Source organism: Papio anubis, chromosome 6 (assembly GCF_008728515.1).
Source record: "Papio anubis isolate 15944 chromosome 6, Panubis1.0, whole genome shotgun sequence".
In the NCBI taxonomy this organism is placed as follows: domain Eukaryota; kingdom Metazoa; phylum Chordata; class Mammalia; order Primates; family Cercopithecidae; genus Papio; species Papio anubis.
Genome location: NC_044981.1, coordinates 104,098,693 through 104,116,627, shown reverse-complemented (window position 1 = coordinate 104,116,627; position 17,935 = coordinate 104,098,693). Strand labels below are relative to the sequence as shown.

The following is a 17,935-nucleotide window of genomic DNA, read 5'->3' as shown; positions in this document are numbered from 1 at the left end:
TGATCTAATTCTAACACACCACAGTTCTTAATATCTATATAGCCGGGCGCGGTGGCTCAAGCCTGTAATCCCAGCACTTTGGGAGGCCGAGGCAGGTGGATCACGAGGTCAGGAGATGGAGACCATCCTGGCTAACATGGTGAAACCCCATCTCTACTAAAAATACAAAAAACTAGCCGGGCGTGGTGGCGGGCGCCTGTAGTCCCAGCTACTCGGAGGCTGAGGCGGGAGAATGGCGTGAACCCGGGAGGTGGAGCTTGCAGTGAGCCGAGATCGCGCCACTGCACTCCAGCCTGGGCGACAGAGCGAGACTCCGTCTCAAAAAAAAAAAAAAAAAAAAAAAAAAAATCTATATGCCAGTGATCTCAGAGTACCTCTAGCTACGATCTTTCCTGACCCATCTATCCAACAGCTATCGGAACATTTTCACTTAGATGTCCAATAAGCCTTTCATACTTAACTATCCAAAACAGAATTATTTACTTTTTCTATCCAAACTCTTCTTCCACAAATCTTCTCCATCACCATCCACCAAATGGTCAATGCTTTTTTATTGTAAATGGTAAATGATCTACCTCTTAACTGAAGCAAGAAAACAGTTGTTGCTCTTGATTCCTTGTTTTTCCCTTACCCTACATCCAAAGCATGCATAGTTGCTCTTCTCTATCATCAAAACATACCCCAAAATCCATCCATTTTTCTCTGTATTCACTGCTACACTCTTGTCTAGTTCAAGCCAATATCATCTCTCATTTGGAGTAATAAAATGACACCTCAATGGTGCTTTTTGTAACTTAAGAAATCCTTCTCAGAGAGATTTAAAAAAAAAAAGTTCTGGAGATAGATAGTAGTGCTGGTTGCACAACGTGAATGTCACTGAACTCAACATCTCAAAATGGTTAACAGGATAAATCTTATGTGTAACAAGATTTAACAAAGCAAACAAAAAAGAAATCTTTCCTAGAGACAATGGTCTCTTATATTTCTTTCCAAATACCTTGCAGCTGTGCCATTCACATTTAGGTCTTTATCTGGAAACTGTCGTCAGTAGTTTGAAAGAAAGAATCTAATCCTGTCTGTATTCCACAACGATGCCACATATTTCACCAACCACATATTTCATCATCCTTTATTAGAATATTATATGCTTTCCCCCTGCTTTGTAATACTACTTAGTGGTATACTAAGCTCCCATCGTAAACACGTATGTTTCTAGTGTCTCTATTCTGTTCCATGAATCTACTTCTCTATCCTTGAATCAATATCATACCACCTTAATAATTACAACTTTATATTAAGCTTTGGTATCTGATAGAGAGAGACCTTATTTTTCTTCTTCAAAATTGACTTCACTATTCTTGGCCCTTTGACTTTCCATATAAATTTTAAGTTCAGCATGTCAAGTTCCATAAAACAATATGGTGATTTTAATTGGCATCACACTGAATTTGTAGAATTGAGGAAAACTGACATCATTTTGTTGAGTCTTTCCATCCATGAATACGGTATATCTTACCATTTACTTGGGTCATCTTTTGTGTTCCAACAGAGCCGTACAATTTTCTGTCTAAAGGACTACACAGCTTTAGGTTGATCTACTTCTAGGTAACTTCAGTTTTCAACGCCATTATGAATAGTGTCTTTATTATTAAAACTCCTAGTTAATTGTTACTGATATACAGAAGGTTTTTAAATGCAGAAATTAAGGCAATTTCTGACATCCCCCTGGCCAAAATAACCCCTCTAGTCACCCTTTATCACATCACCAAATGGTACTTATTCCTTAACCGATTTGTGTCTCTCTGCCCCAACCAAAATTAGTTACTTGTTCACCATTGTATCCCAAGTGTCTAGAATAATAGCTGGCACACATCAAGTGCACAAAAATGGAACTGATGAGGTCAAGGAAGAGAATGTATGCAAGATGAAAAAAAGCAAATTGAAAGAGGGAACTAAATGGAAGAGCTGGGTTCCTAAGCGATCACATGAACACACACGATGTAAAAAAAAAAAAAACGCAGTATGAGGTCGGGCGCGGTGGCTCACACCTGTAATCCCAGCACTCTGGGAGGCTGACGGGGGCGGATCACCTGATATCAGGAATTCCGGACCAGCCTGGCCAACATGGACAAACCCCGTCTCTACTAAAAATACGAAAATCAGCCGGGCGTGGTAGCGCACGCCCGTAATCCCAGTTACTAGGGAGACTGAAGCAGGAGAATTGTTTGAACCTAGGGGACGGAGGTTGCAGTGAGCGCAGATCGCGCCACTGCACTCCGGCGTGACCGACGGACCGAGACTCCATCTCAAAAAAAAAAAAAAAAAAAAAGAAGGTAGCATGAGCTTAATTCGGGAAGTACAATTTAACCTAAGGAACAGAAAACAAGAATCTCATATCTCAACTAGTAAAAATAATGAGAGTGCTCCTTTAGATTACAGAACAGATTTGGGGAAAGGGAATCACTTCAGAAGCTTCTGGGGTCTTTCACTTTTAAATGACCGTTGCAGAGTTTAGAGATCTCTCAGTATTCAATCGGTTCCATCTCTGGGGTTAGAGAGGGAGCCGGAAGCGGTGGTCTGGAAGGCTCAGAAGTGACCCGTGAGGCCCTTTCCTCCTCCTCCTCATTATCTCTCCGTGACTACCGAGCCCGGGAAGAAGGACCGGTAGGTGCACTCCCCGAGGCCTCGACAGCAGCCAGAGAAAGGCAGCGACCGGGAAAGAAGAGTCAGGCTCGCGACCACCAGAGAGAGGCCCTCACACCCAGGGGAGCGTCAGCGGGTCGGTCCGGTCCGCGCGCCTTACGGTGGCGCCCGGCCGTGCCCGGCCACTGCCCTCCCCATTCTCCACTCCCCACCGCGCCCAGCTGCTCCGACGCCCCTGTCCGCCCCCACACTAGCCCGGCCTTCACGTCCTACCTGCCGGCACGCAGACTCAGCCTGTCCCCAACTGCTCGCCGGACCCAGTTGTCTGGGGAGCCCACCCCTTTCCTCGGCTCCCGGCCGGGGCCTTCCACCCGGCGGCGGGCGGCTTATGACCCCGCCCCCCTCGGCCCTCTCCGGGCCCGCCTACTGCCGGCTCGCTCCACTCACAACAGCGTCCCTAGCGCGATGACGTATCGGCGCAGGCGCACTGTGTCGGCGACGCCGAGGCGCTTCTGCATCTGTGGGCTGAGGTGTGTGGCAAGCGTCCGAGTGGCTGGGGAAAGTGGGGTGTGGGCAGACTGAGGGGTCCCAAAGAAAGAGGGGAAGAAGAGGAAAGCCCAAGAAGCCTGTCCACCGGGTGCTGGGGGCACAGGGCGGTGTCCCCCACTCTCTCCAGGCCCTTCCTGGCGGGGCCGCACTGCAGTCCCGCACTCGTTTAATCGTGGGTTTCCTGTGGGGCTAGGGCTCGCCCTGCGCCCAGGTGTAAGTGGAAGTTAGTTTAGTGGGCGGACGCTGAGTGATTTCTTTCCAGCCTAGGTCCGCACAGGACGTGATTTATTTAGTGAAGGGGCACAAGATCTGGAAATCTGGCTTGTACTTTTTTCCCCTTTCCCCGGGAACTACGGCTTAATCTCTTCCTTTGGTCTCCTCTTCTGTAAAATGAGGTGGTTGGGGCCGGGCGCGGTGACTCACGCCTGCAATCCCAGCTCATTGGGAGGCCGAGGCGGGTGGATCACTTGAGGCCAGGAGTTCGAGACCAACCTGGCCAACATGGTGAAACCCCGTCTCCACTAAAAATACAATAAATTGGCCGGGCACGGTGGCTCACGCCTGTAGTCCCAGCACCTTGGGAGGCCGAGGTAGGTGGATCATTTGAGATCAGGAGTTCAAGACCAGCCTGGCCAACATGGTGAAACCCCGTCTCTACTAAAAATGCAAAAATTAGCCTGGCGTGGTGGCGGGCGCCTGTAGTCCCAGCTGCTCGGAGGCTGAGGCAGGAGAATCTCTTGATCCCCGGAGGCAGAGGTTGCAGTCAGCCGCCATCACGCCACTGTACTCCAGCCTGGGCGACAGAGCGAGACTCTGTCGCAAAGTATATGTGTGTGTGTGTGTATATATATATACACAATACAATACAATAAATTAGCCGGGCTTGGTAACTCATGCCTGTAGTCCCAGCTACTGGAGAGGCTGAGGTGGGAGAATGGCTTGAACCTGGGAGGCAAGAGGTTGCAGTGAGCTGAGATCGCACCACCGCACTCCAGCCTGGGCGACAGAGCCAAACCCTGTCTCAATAAAATAAAATATAAACTAAAAGGAGGTGGTTGGGCTCACTGTGTAATTTTTGAAGCACCTTTCAGAACTATCTTTGAGTCCTGTCTCCCAGGATCTTACCCTTTGTCATTCTCCTGAATGGGAAAAGAAATCCTTTGAATAACGGACAGTTTACACCTGGGTTGGGCACACTGGTGTAGAGTTAGGCTGCTTGCTTCTATTAGGGCTAATTGACCTTGGGTAGAGTTGGTTGGCAAGTAAGATGTGGCATTAATATTCCAAGTAGACTCATTTTAATTTTGTTAAAAAATCAGAATGTCTCTTAATGTTAACTGTCTTTCATAGACTTAACTGTTAAATATTGACACTTAATTATTTTGCCTCATTTCAGAGGCAGTCCCCAAAGTATATGAAAGTTAATGATTTTTAATTCAGTTTTACCTTCTTCTTTTTATTAGCATTCTTGAGGTCATCTGAACCTTCTGACTAAGAAAACATGGTCAACGTCTTGAAAGGAGTGCTTATAGAATGGTTAGTAGTTTTGATACTTCATGAGTTTTAAGTTTAAATATTGAATCTTGACTTACGTGTGTGTCTTTTCTAAAACCCTGTTGTTTTTAAGATATGAATGAAATCAAGTCTTTCACTTTTAACAAGTGGCACAGATTTTGTTGCAAAGTTCCTAGTGCCAGATTTCAGTCCCTCTGTTGAATTGATGGAACTGGCATGATCAGAGGCAGCATATTTGTTAGATGAGTCATCTTTAGAGGAACAGTGCTTGCATTCTCCTCAAACATGACTAGAATTTTAGGGCCTGAAAGAGTTCAGGAACTTGCTTAAGTCTTTACCATTACAAACTGTGGACTTTAAAGAGAAAAACAAGAGAGCCAAGTGGAGAAAGTTTCTTAAATTCCTTTAGATACATTCCAGAGGAGAAACTAAAAACCATAAATGGGCAGGGTTGAGGTCCTCAAAGCAATCCAATGTCTAGGAACCCTGCTCTGTGGACACTCCCATTGTCTGAAAATACTACTGTCTATCTTTCTGTGCCTCTAATATGAGCCAGTGCATGGATAATGATACTGTTTACTGTGATGGCAAAGCTGAGGAGGAGAAGGACCAAACCCTTGGACACTGCCAACAATTAGAACAGCACTAGCCAATAGAAATCTAATGCAAGCCACAGATACAGTCTTACATTTTTTCTAGTTACATTAGAAGTAAAGTAAAATGAAACAGGTGAAGTTAATTTCTTTTGTTTAACCCTGTCTGTGCAAAACACTATGCTTTCAACAGGTGCTAAGTCTTCAAAAAAATCATCTTCAAAGTCGACTGGATATTTTAATTTTACAGCACATCTCACAGACTAACCGTGTTTCAAGGACTCTGTAGTGACCTAACTAGTGGGCTACCTTATGCCTAGTGCAGATTTGGAGTTTTGATAGAGGAGACACCAACAAAGGCAACTAAGAAGAAAATAGCTAGTGAGGTTGGAGGGAGGAAAGCCAAAGGAGGAAGTGTTTCGTAGGGATGAGTAGGCTGTGTTGGGCACTGATTGAGAACTGGCATGAGATGAGGACTGGAGTTTTGATGAGAGCCATTTTAATGGAGGGTGGGGAGATGCCAGATTGGAGTACTGTGAAAAAGGAAAGGGAGGTGAAGAGGTAGAGATGGAGACTTTGGAGAATTTTTACTGTGATCATGAGCAAACTCATAGAGAACTAACTGGATTGGTAGCTGAGGAAGGACATGGTGAGGGACTCAGGTTCTTGCTATTTTTATTTTAATGTGAAAGACTAGAATGTACGTTGATGAGAGTGAACCACTATGGGGGAGTGGTTTTTTTCACTTGGAAAAGCAAAGGGGTTGGGATCTGGACCCCAGAAGTTCTAAACACACTGTTCTGTTGTCTTTTGAAGACTCTAGGTTTGATGTACTTATTTTCCTATTAATTTGTCATAAATATTTTCCTCATTGACCTTTTAGTGTTATTTTTAAATACAGAGGATGCACATACACAGAGTGTCAGCTGTCATTTTTCTTTCCCTCTTGTTTCTTCCAATTCTAAGTTTAATCTTCACCCCTGGGTTTGTTAAATATTCACTTCTCTCTTGTGGGGGTTTTGTGTTTTTCTTGGTGTTTTAGATTCACGCATCTAGAATTTATTCGGAGGAGCGGCATAGGATTGTTAAATATTCACTTCTCTCTTGTGGGGATTTTGTATTTTTCTTGGTGTGTTAGATTCATTCATCTAGAATTTATTTGGAGGAGAGGCATATTATTAGGTGAGGATCTAAATGTAGCTTCTTTTTTTTTTTTTTGAGACCGAGTCTTGCTCTGTTGCCAGGCTGCAGTGCAGTGGCACGATCTCGGCTCACTGCAACCTCCGCCTCCCGGATTCAAGCGATACTCCTGCCTCAGCCACCCGAGTAGCTGGGACTACAGGTGCACACCACCTCCCCTGGTTAATTTTATTTTTGTATTTTTAGTAGAGATGGGGTTTCACAATGTTGGCCAGGATGGTCTCTATCTCTTGATCTGTGTCTGCCTCCCAGTGCTGGGATTACAGGCGTGAGCCACCATGCCCAGCCTAGCTTCTTTTTTGTTTTGGGCATTTTTGTCTGTTCATTTTGCCAAATAGCTAATTCTCCACCATTTATTTCCTTTCCTAATGATGCTTGATGCCTCCTTAATCACATGATTTTACTCCCCTTGCTATTCTCTTTCATCCCTTCCCACATTCATCTTTTTTATTGCCTATTCTAGAATAACCTTGAAATAATTTAGTCTGTTTCCAAAATAATCCTTTTGGCATGATGGTTGGAATTGCGTTAAACCTACGTTTTAATTTTTTAAAAAAATGACTGGATTACATCTTAAAGAACAAAACTCTGGGGGGACTCTGAAGTCTCAGTGCCTAGTTTGCTGTCCTGTATCTAGCCTCTGAATTCTGCCTGGTCTCTCTAATGACTGTCCATCACCTTGCACTTCTGGATAATCCCCAGACTAGTATCATCTGGAGCTTGTTAGAAATGCAAAATCTCAGACCTCACCCTACATCTACTAAATCAGAATTGTGCATACAAAGAATCTTGTTAAGATATTTAAATTTTGAGAAGCAATAATACTGTTAATCAGCTTCAGTTTAATAAGTTTCCCTGTGGAGAAGTGTTTTGCACCATGACTATTAAATTTTATTTTGCAGGTAGGTACCATCCTTGCAAAACTAATTTTTCCCTTCAAAGTGAATTCTAAAGTGTGGTCTGCACAATTTTTCAAAAGGGTAACTCTGTCTTCCCAAAAACGCAAGTCTTCCAAAAAGATTTTGGGCTTAAGAAATAACATAGATTCACAAAGGAAAGGATATGGCCAGTGCTAGTGGATTCCCCTTCACAGTCAGATGCAGATGTTAGGATGGTAACTGGAAAAGTCCTTCAGTTTCCCTCATGTCTATATTTGATGCCAAGGAGAAGCTTGTTAGTAATACGATATCAGCTAAGTCTGTTTATTACTTCATAATATCCATGGATTACATGAAGCATTTAGGCATATTGGAGTATAGAATTTCATAGGTCTGGAGTTTACAGGGAAACCACTCAAGGATCTTCTACAACTGTTGCAGGTGAACACCAAAATTGAGGCTCAGCCCTGGAGGCCAAGTTGGTTTTTGGCTTCATGCAGGAAAGAATTCAAGAATGAGCCCACAGAGTAAAGTGAAAGCAAGTTTATTGAAAATAAGGGAATAAAAGGGTGGCTACCCCATAGGCAGAATGGGGTGGGGTGGGTGGGCAGCAGGCGGGGCCTGCTAACTGGCTATTTTATGGCCGTTTCTTGATTATATGTTAAACAAGTGGTGGATTATTCCTGAGTTTTCTGGAAAAGAGACAGGGATTCTGAGGAACCAGGAGTCCCCAGTCCAGATCATACAGGGTAATTTCCAGATATTGCCATGGCATTTGTAAACTGTTATGGTGCCCGTGGGGGTGGTTTTTAGCGTGCTCATGCATTATGATTAGTGTATGATAGTGGTGAAGGCTGCTTTTGTCACCATCTTGGTTCTGGCTGGTTTCTTTACTGTATCCTCTCTTATCAGTCGGGTCTTCTGACCTGTTGTTTACTGTCTCTCCTGTCTTAGAAACTAGTTCTGCTGAATTCCTATCTCACAGCTGCTTCCACTGTCCCAGGAATCTCTCCAAATTCCAGTCCCATCATTGTATTAATATAAGCTAATGTGTAATAACTTATATAGTGCTGTCCCACATATATCTTAAGTTGGCTTCACTTACTGCCATATTTAAGCTCCATTTCTATCAGTTATGTTTAACTGATTTTTAAGTCTGCAGAGATTTGCTAAAGAAGTAAAGCAAATTATGATGATGGCCATTTATTCTGACCTTCAGTGAATTGAAAAATCAGGGCACTTGGATATAGTTAAATTCTTAACTCCCAAGGGCTTATCACATACTAAAATTGAAGGCTATAAAAAAAAGTTTTATGTTTATAAATTTACATTTTTATGTCAAAACTGAAAGGTTGGTGAAAACTTCCTCTTTGTTGGGATCCACCATTAACTGCCAGGCTCACAGTAAGTATTCTCCCAAGTCTAGCCTCCCAAGCAATTCCCAAAGCAAGCAACACATGACCACAGTATGTCTGTGTCCAGTTCCAGATGCTGGAGCAGACCTCTGGTTTAACAGTTGCCACAATTGGTTTGGCAAGTGCTTCAGCAAAAATTTGTTGGCAAGGTGCAAATTTCAACCAGTTTACATCACAATAGCAAAGAATCTGGAGAAATATGTATTATTAAACCACCCTTATTCTTATGAGTTTGGCTTCTAAACCTGTATTGTTTCTGAGAAGCTAGTAAGAAGTATGACAAAACCAATCTAACCATTGTTCTGTTTTTTTCTCAGCATGTATAAATCTTTTCTCAGCCTTTGCTTCTCAGTAGGGCCATGTTCAGTGAAGTTTTCCAGGCACCCAAAACAGTGCCTGAGATAGAGAGAGAAAGAGATACACATACACATATATAGATATGGCTTAGTAAATATTTGTTTACTGAATGAATTTTATTAACAGAATTGAGTCCAGGTTTGTGATCTCAGGCAAAATTCCAAATTTGTTAATGTTCCTTTATAGCCTCTCTATTCCTACAGTGAGATTCACAGTGGATAAGATGAGATTCTTGATAAAGTTTTAGTTCAAAACAGATGTGTATACTAGGCCTCCATTTAGCATGTTATATATCAAAATAGCTTGTAAATGAGGAGGCTGTTGTCTTCAGTCATAGCTTTTAAAAAGCAGGCATGCCACCAAGCTGCTGATGGAAGTGTAATCCTGAGAAACAACTGAAAGCAACTTGTGATGGGTGTTTTGTGCTTTTATCTCCTTTAACACAGTAACTCCGTTTCTATAAGTTTAGGAAATCACTGGGCGCAGTGGCTCACTCCTGTAATCCTAACACTTCGGGAGGCCGAGGCGGGTGGATGACTTGAAGTCAGGAGTTTGAGACCAGCCTGGCCAACATGGTGAAACCCTGTCTCTGCTACAAATACAAAAATTAGCCAGGCATGGTCGCAGACGCCTATAATCCCAGCTACTGGGGAGGCTGAGGCAGGATAATCACTTGAACCCAAGAGGCAGAGGTTGCAGTGAGCCAAGATCGTGCCACTGCACTCCAGCCTGGGTGACACGGTGAGACTCCATTTCAAAAAAAAAAAATTTAGGAAATGATCAGAACTGCCAATAAAAATGTGTGTATTTAATGTGCTAGAAAAAGAAATTTGTTGATTGTGGCATATTTTAATCAAATAATATAGCTATTAAAATATTCTCAGACATTTTAAGTGATTCAGGGAAATGACATTGCATAATGATGTTAAGTAAAAACACCTGGATTCCTGTATTAACACTGTTTTCCATGTGACATGTGCTATGGAAGCACTTGCTAATATTAATTTAGTTTTCACAACAGCCCTTTGAGGTAGGTGCTATCATCCCCATTTATGGATGTACAAGGTGAGATACAGGGAAATTAATCAATTGCTCAGTTACACAGCTGTTGTTAAACTGGGATTTTTTTAAATCCTGGTATTGTGGCTCCAGAGCCCAAGCTACTAAACTTTACATATACTATCTCTCCATTATAAAACTAAGTATAATATTGTGTTTGCTTTTTTTTTTTTTTTTTTTTGAGGCGGAGTCTCACTCTGTCACCCAGCCTGGAGTGCAGTGGCACGATCTTGGCTCACTTCAGCCTCTGCCGCCTGGGTTCAAACGATTCTCCTGCCTCAACCTCTCAAGTAGCTGGGATTACAGGCACCTGCCACCATGCCTGGCTAATTTTTGAAGTTTTAGTAGAGACAGGGTTTTACTATCTTGGCCAGGCTGGTCTTGAACTCCTGACCTCGTGATCCACCTGCCTCAGCCTCCCAAAGTGTTGGGATTACAGGCGTGAGCCACCGCGCCCAGCCTATGTTTGCTTTTTAAGAGGTTATATGTATGTCTTAGAATTATACCCATATATATTCACAGGTTAATGGTTTCGTAATCAAAATAGTAAATTGCTGAGACCAGCTCGGTCAGGGAGACCCTAACCCAGCTGCGCTAGAGGAATAAAAGACATACACACAGAAATATAGAGGTGTGGAGTGGGAAATCAGGGGTCTCACAGCCTTCAGAGCTGAGAGCCTCGAACAGAGATTTACAAACAGATTTACCCACGTATTTATTAACAACAAGCCAGCATAAGTATTTACTTTATAGATTATAGATTAAAAGTATTCCTGGTCATGAGTGGCTCAAGCCTGTAATCCCAGCATCTTTGGGTACGTAGGATGCATGGATCACGAGGTCAGGAGATCGAGACCATCCTGGCTAACACGGCAGATAGCTGAAAAATACAAAAACCACGGGCGAAAAAGGGCGCCTTGCAGTCCCAGCTACTCGGGAGGCTGGAGGCAGAATGGTGGAACTGGGAGGCGAGCTTGCAGTGAGCTGAGATCCGCCACCGCACTCCAGCCTGGTGATAGACAGACTCCGGCCTCAAAAAAAAGTATTCCTATGGGAAACAAAGGGATGTTTCTAAATAAAGGGATGGGTTTGGTTATTATCTGCAGCAGGAGCTACGTCCGCACAGATCGCCATGCTATTTTAGTTTGTGGTTTAAGAACACCTTTATGGTTTTCCGCCCTGCGGGCCGTGTTCTTTCCTTGAAACCCAGTAAACCCACAACCTTCCAGCGTGGGTGTCATGGCCATCACGAATATGTCACAGTGCTGCAGAGATTTCGTATATGGCCAGTTTTGGGGCCAGTTTATGGCCAGATTTTGGGGTGCCTGTTCCCAACAGTAAATCATTTGATAGGGATAGAACTAACTGTAATTTAAACCTCTCTGCCTGTATCCTCTCACAGGCTCTTGGCATTTTAATTGCTCATTTGAGTACCTACTATGAGCAAGATGTTTTAGAAATATTCTCTGGTCCATCAACTTTGCAGTGTAGCTATGGTACTAACATTGCTGTTACAGATCACAAGCTCTTTGGCTCCCTATGTAATAAAAATTAACACAGCTACACAGTTTTTCCAGATGAGGCTTTTAATTCAGGGTTTATCCACAAATGCAAGGGAGACAGTACAGTAGTAAGAACTCTGCTGCTGATCCCCACAAAAGCTGACAGGGACTTTTTGATTAGACAAAGCATGGGAATTGACATCAGGGATAAGGTATGCAGGCTGGGCTGGGCAAAGCACGTGAAGGGTACAGTATGTGGTCAGCATCTGTGGTTGCAGTGGTTATCTTGAGTAATGGGCCACCTGGTGATCTGGCCAGTGACTACGAGTACCAGGTTGCAAATCAGTTGTTCAGCTTTCTTTATTATTATTATTATTATTATTATTATACTTTAAGTTCTGAGTTAAATGTACAGAACATGCAGTTTTGTTACATAGGTATACATGTGCCATGGTAGTTTGCTGCACCCATCAACCCATCACCTACACTAGGTATTTCTCCTAATGTTATCCCTCCCTTAGCCCCCCACCCCCCACAGGCCCCGGTGTGTGATGATCCCCCACTGTGTCCATGTGTTCTCATTGTTCAAATCCCACTTATGAGTGAGAACATGTGGTGTTTGGTTTTCTGATCTTGTGATAGTTTGCTGAGAATCATGGTTTCCAGCTTCACCCATGTCCCTACAAAGGACATGAACTCATCCTTTTTTATGGCTGCATAGTAGTCCATGGTGTATATGTGCTGCATTTTCCTAATCCAGTCTATCATTGATGGACATTTAGGTTGGTTCCAAGTCTTAGCTATTGTGAATAGTGCCACAATAAACATATGTGTGCATGTATCTTTATCGCAGAATGATTTATAATCCTTTGGGTATATGCCAAGTAATGGAATTGCTGGGTCAAATGGTATTTCTAGTTCTAGATCCTTGAGGAATTGCTACACTGTCTTCCACAATGGTTGAACTAATTTACACTCCCACCAACACTGTAAAAACTTTCCTATTTTTCCACAACCTCTCCAGCATCTGTTGTTTCCTGACTTTTTAATGATTGCCATTCTAACTGGTGTGAGATGGTATCTCATTGTGGTTTTGATTTGCATTTCTCTAATGACCAGTGATGATGAGCATTTTTTTTTTATATGTCTGTTGACTGCATAGATGTCTTCTTTTGAAAAGTGTCTGTTCATATCCTTTGCCCATTTTTTGATGGGGTTGTTTGCTTTTTTCTTGTAAATTTGTTTAAGTTCTTTGTAGATTCTGTATATTAGCCCTTTGTCAGACTGGTAGATTGCAAAAATTTTCTCCCATTCTGTAGGTTGCCTGTTCACTCTGATGATAGTTTCTTCTATCTGTGCAGAAGCTCTTTAGTGTAATTAGATCCCATTTGTCAATTTTGGCTTTTGTTGCCATTGCTTTCATGTTTTAGACATGAAGTCTTTGCCCATGTCTATGTCCAGGTTTTCTTCTAGGATTTTTATGGTCCTAGGTGTTATGTTTAAGTCTTTGATCCATCTTGAGTTGATTTTTGTATAAGGTGTAGGGAAAGGGTCCAGTTTCAGTTTTCTGCATATGGCTAGCCAGTTTTCCCAACATCATGTATTAAATAGGGAATCTTTTCCCCATTGCTTGTGTGTGTCAGGTTTGTCAAAGATCAGATGGTGGTAGATGTGTGGTGTTATTTCTGAGGCCTCCGTTTTGTTCCATTGGTCTATATATCTGTTGTGGTACTAGTACCACGCTGTTTTGGTTACTGTGGCCTTGTAGTATAGTTTGAAGTCAGGTAGTGTGATGGCTCCAGCTTTGTTCTTCTTGCCCAGGATTGTCTTGGCTATGTGGGCTCTTTTTGGGTTCCATATGAAGTTTAAAGTAGTTTTTTCCAATTCTGTGAAGAAAGCCAGTGGTAGCTTGATGGGGATAGCATTGAATCTATAAATTACTTTGGGCAGTAAGGCCATTTTCATGATATTGATTCTTCCTATTCATGAGCATAGAATGTTTTTCCCTTTGTTTGTTTCCTTTCTTATTTCCTTGAGCAGTGGTTTATAGTTCTCCTTGAAGAGGTCCTTCACATCCCATGTAAGTTGCATTCCTAGGTATTTTATTCTGTTAGTAGCAATTGTGATTGGGAGTTCACTCATGATTTGGCTCTCTGTCTGTTATTGGTGTATAGGAATGCTTGTGATTTTTGCATGTTGATTTTGTATCCTGAAACTTTGCTGAAGTTGCTTATCAGCTTAAGATTTTGGGTTGAGATGATGGAGTTTTCTAAATATATAGTCATGTCATCTGCAAACAGAGGCAATTTGACTTCCTCTCTTCCTATCTGAATACCCTTTATTGCTTTCTCTTGCCTGATTGCCCTGGCCAGAACTTCAATACTATGTGGAATAGGAGTGGTGAAAGAGAGCATTCTTGTCTTGTGCCGGTTTTCAAAGGGAATGCTTCCAGTTTTTGCCCATACAGTATGATATTGGCTGTAGGTTTGTCATAATTAGCTCTTATTATGTTGAGATACATTCCATCGATACCTAGTTTATGGAGAGTTTTTAGCATGAAAGACTGTTGAATTTTGTCGAAGGCCTTTTCTGCTGTTAAATTTTGTCAAAGGCCTTTTCTGCATCTTTTGAGATAATCATGTGGTTTTTGTCATTGGTTCTGTTTATGTGATGGATTACATTTATTGATTTGCATATGTTGAACCAGCCTTGCGTCCCAGGGATGAAGCCTACTTGATCGTGGTGGATAAGCTTTTCAACGTGCTGCTGGATTCAGTTTGCCAGTATTTTATTGAGGATTTTCATGTCGATGTTCATCAGGGATATTGGCCTAAAATTCTCTTTTTTTGTTGTGTCTCTGCCAGGGTTTGGTATCAGGATAATGCTGTTCTCCCAGTTCCCTGACCTCCTTTTCCACTGAGCTTATCCTCCACCTCATCACAGCCACTCATTCTCATAGTTGTAGCTAGACTTGTCCTTCCTTACCCACATGCCAGCTCTTCAGTCTCATTTCAGGCATCAGACTCTGACCACCACCTCCTCTCTTGAGTTCACTCTGTTGGGGTCCGTGCCAGAGGTGGTGGAGAATGAAAGAACACACAAAAGACGAAGACACACAGAGAACATGGCGGCCGCACTCAGAGCCTCCGCCTCACTTTATTTATACTCCCTAAACCCCACGTCAGCAGAAAGAATGCAATGCAAAACAAACTTTCTTTTCCCACATGTAACCTTCTACTCAGTTCCTTGTTTCTATGCTCTTCCTTATCTGCCCGCCTTCTTGGCGCCTACGGGAGTTCATTAAAAGTTCAATTGGAGATACTGTCCTTGAGCCCTATCTATTCTCAGCATACTGTTTTCAAAGGCCCCTGCATCACTCCCTCTAATACCTCACCCCATCATTTCTTCAACTTCGCCAGACCTATGGTCTGTTGATATTCCCATCTGTTCAGATTCCCACCCCTCTCTAGCTTCCAATCTACCTTTCTGGTCATTGTAGCAAAATTTCTCAGTAAAGAGAAGACTTGGTTCTCTTCACTGTCTCTGATTTCTCTCCTCCCATATGACACCCACTCCAGTCATGCTTTCCCTATTATGACTCCACCAAAACTGCTATTGTCAAGGTCCAGTGACTTTCTGAATCCAGTGAGCAATTTTCAGTCCTTATCTTGCTATACCCTGTAAGCTTTTGACAGAATTGATCACTCCCACTTCCTGAGTAGCCTTTGTTCACGTCGCTTTCAGGACTCTTTGGGTTTTCTTTCTACCTCAGTGGTCACTTCTTACTCAACTTCTTCACTCAGGGGCCAGTAGGCATCTCAAAATATAACATCAAAAACTAAACCTTTTTTTTTTTTTTTTAACACAGGATATCTCACTGTGCTGTCCAGGCTAGTCTCTAACTCCTCACCTCAAGCCATCCTCCAGCCTAGGCCTCTCGAAGTGCTGGGATTACAGCATAAGCCACCATGCCCTCCCTAAAACCAAAGTTGATCTTACCTGCAAACCTCTTCTTACACATTCCTCTTTATCTCAGTAAAAATCTCCAGTCTTCCACTTGCTCAGACCAAAAATCTTGGAGTTTCCTTGTTCCTCTTTCTCAAAGCTCATGTCTAGTATTAGCAAATTATGTTGGTTTTATGTCAGTATATATCTAGAATTCAACCACTTCTCATCACCTCCACTATTACCACCTACATCAAAATCATCATCTCTTGCCTGGATGTCACCTCATGGGTCCCCTGCTTCCATCCTTGCCTCTGCCACTCCCAGTCTTTTCTCAACCCAGCAGCCAATATGATCCTTACAATTAAACTTTAAGTCAATTTGTAAGTTAAATCATGTCACTTGGTAAAAGCCAAAGTCCCCCAAATCAGTTCTGAGGCTCATACTCATCTATGAATAGAAGTAATTCCTGTGTTAGCATCAGTTAATACCTGTGCTTGTACTTAAACCTTATTTTTCTTGTTTTCAGTAAATTATAGTGACATCTTTTGTATTAAATTGTTACCTTTACAATTGATATTGACAGTTCTCAAGACACCAAAAGATTATGTAAGATTGTTTTCTCAAGAATTGCAAAAATCTGTGGTGCAGCTTGACATTTTTATATTCATTTTTTGCTAAACACATTGTGTATTAGATCTAAAGAGTGTCCTTTGTCATACATAATTCAGGGTTTTTATGAAAGAGACATTTTGCTGTAAATCCTATTCTTTCCAAAGCAAAAACCACAAGTTAATAAAATTGAATTTGGATCTCTTCCCTTGAGTACCTATTGCAAGCCAAGCACCGTCCTAGACATTATCTCCTTTAATTTCCGTAAACAATTCTGTTAGGTAGCCTCACTTTTGTATTTGGGAACAGAGGCTCTGGGAGATAAGTACGTATTCTATTCAAGGTCACACAAATAAGTGATGAAGCTGGGGTTGAATCCAGGTATGACTCTTGCTATACGCCCTGCCTGATCAAAGTGACTGTTTAACTGGTTTTGTAAGTTAATTTGTCACTGGTAAGACATTGAACACCTGCTGTTTCCTTAGATGTAATGGGCATAGACAAGGAAGAAATTCATTTTTTAAATCAGTTAAGAAAGCTGTGATTCTAGGCCCTACTAACTACAAAGCTTTGAATATTCTTTCATTTTTTTCACTTAGTGACAAATTATTCTTTAAAAATCTTGCCGTTGGCCTCTGCCTCCTTAACTTACACTAATAGTTCTAAAATGAAGCCATGTCTATAAATTGTTAACACTTGAGGCAGAGAGGAAGTGAGGGATTGAGTAACAGAACTTTAAAAATCATTCTAAAAATTCTACATGTTCAAATTTAATTGCTCAAGTCTCTGTGGTGTGATTTGACAACAAGTGGTCTTACAATCATGTGTTTGTCTTCACAGTGATCCTGCCATGAAGCAGTTTCTGCTGTACTTGGATGAGTCCAATGCCCTGGGGAAGAAGTTCATCATTCAAGACATTGATGACACTCACGTCTTTGTAATAGCAGAATTGGTTAATGTCCTCCAGGAGCGAGTGGGTGAATTAATGGACCAAAATGCTTTTTCCCTTACCCAGAAATGAAAATACTCAATATGGACCATTTAGGAATTATAAGCAGCAAATGTGAAAGACTTGCCACTTGATAGGTGACTGATTAGACATAGAGGGTTGTTGTAGGAGCATGCCACAGGAAAGACCAAGGGATCATGATCATTTGTTCAGAAAAAAAAGCCCCTGAACTGATTTTGTTATACCATAGAATTAAAAAAAAAAAAAAGGCTTTAACAGTTGGCTATAATTTGTCTTTTATTATCCTTTATTAAAATACGAATGTCAATGCTTTTCCTGCCTTTTTAATACAGGAGTGTGCTTTTAAATTGTCAGTGTAACATAGGTATTTATTTTGCTCATCCCTGTGAACTGTGCATTTTTGCTGTGTGGATATGGTTGTTTGGTTTCAGTTAGAAACGTCATAGATTTGCTGTTTGAATATGCCAAGGTGGGGACTTTGACATTATGTATGTCTCACAAATTCTACCTGCATACCAGCCAGCTCTATTGATGAAGATGTAAAACTAATGTAAACTACAGTTTGCATTTCCCTGAAAATAGAATATTGTTTTTTAAGAGGGTTAGAACCAACCAAATGGGAAAGGCACATGCTGCTTTGCATCTTTAGTTTTTCCTTGTTCAAACTTTCTTGGCCACATTTTCCCATCTGTATTCT

At 42.0% G+C, this 17,935-nt stretch overlaps 2 protein-coding genes across 5 annotated transcripts in view; one reads left to right on the top strand and one right to left on the bottom strand.

Annotated features, from left to right (window-relative positions):
- Positions 1-3,052, bottom strand: part of SERAC1 (serine active site containing 1) — a 59,234-nt gene extending 56,182 nt beyond the window's left edge. For 2 of the 4 annotated variants that reach the window (XR_001902018.1, XM_003897993.4), the window contains exon 1: positions 2,917-3,052. The gene's annotated coding sequence lies outside the window, so the exon portion shown is untranslated. The remainder of the gene's footprint in view (positions 1-2,916) is intronic. The other 2 variants (XM_021937707.2, XM_009205805.3) reach the window with 2 other exon arrangements.
- Positions 3,053-3,096: 44 nt separating this feature from the next.
- GTF2H5 (general transcription factor IIH subunit 5) lies at positions 3,097-17,549 on the top strand. The gene is made up of 3 exons (XM_017958192.1): positions 3,097-3,173; positions 4,656-4,728; positions 17,109-17,549. The coding sequence occupies exons 2-3, from the start codon at positions 4,694-4,696 to the stop codon at positions 17,287-17,289; spliced, it is 216 nt and encodes a 71-aa protein (XP_017813681.1). The 5' UTR covers positions 3,097-3,173; positions 4,656-4,693; the 3' UTR covers positions 17,290-17,549.
- Positions 17,550-17,935: the final 386 nt, after the last annotated feature.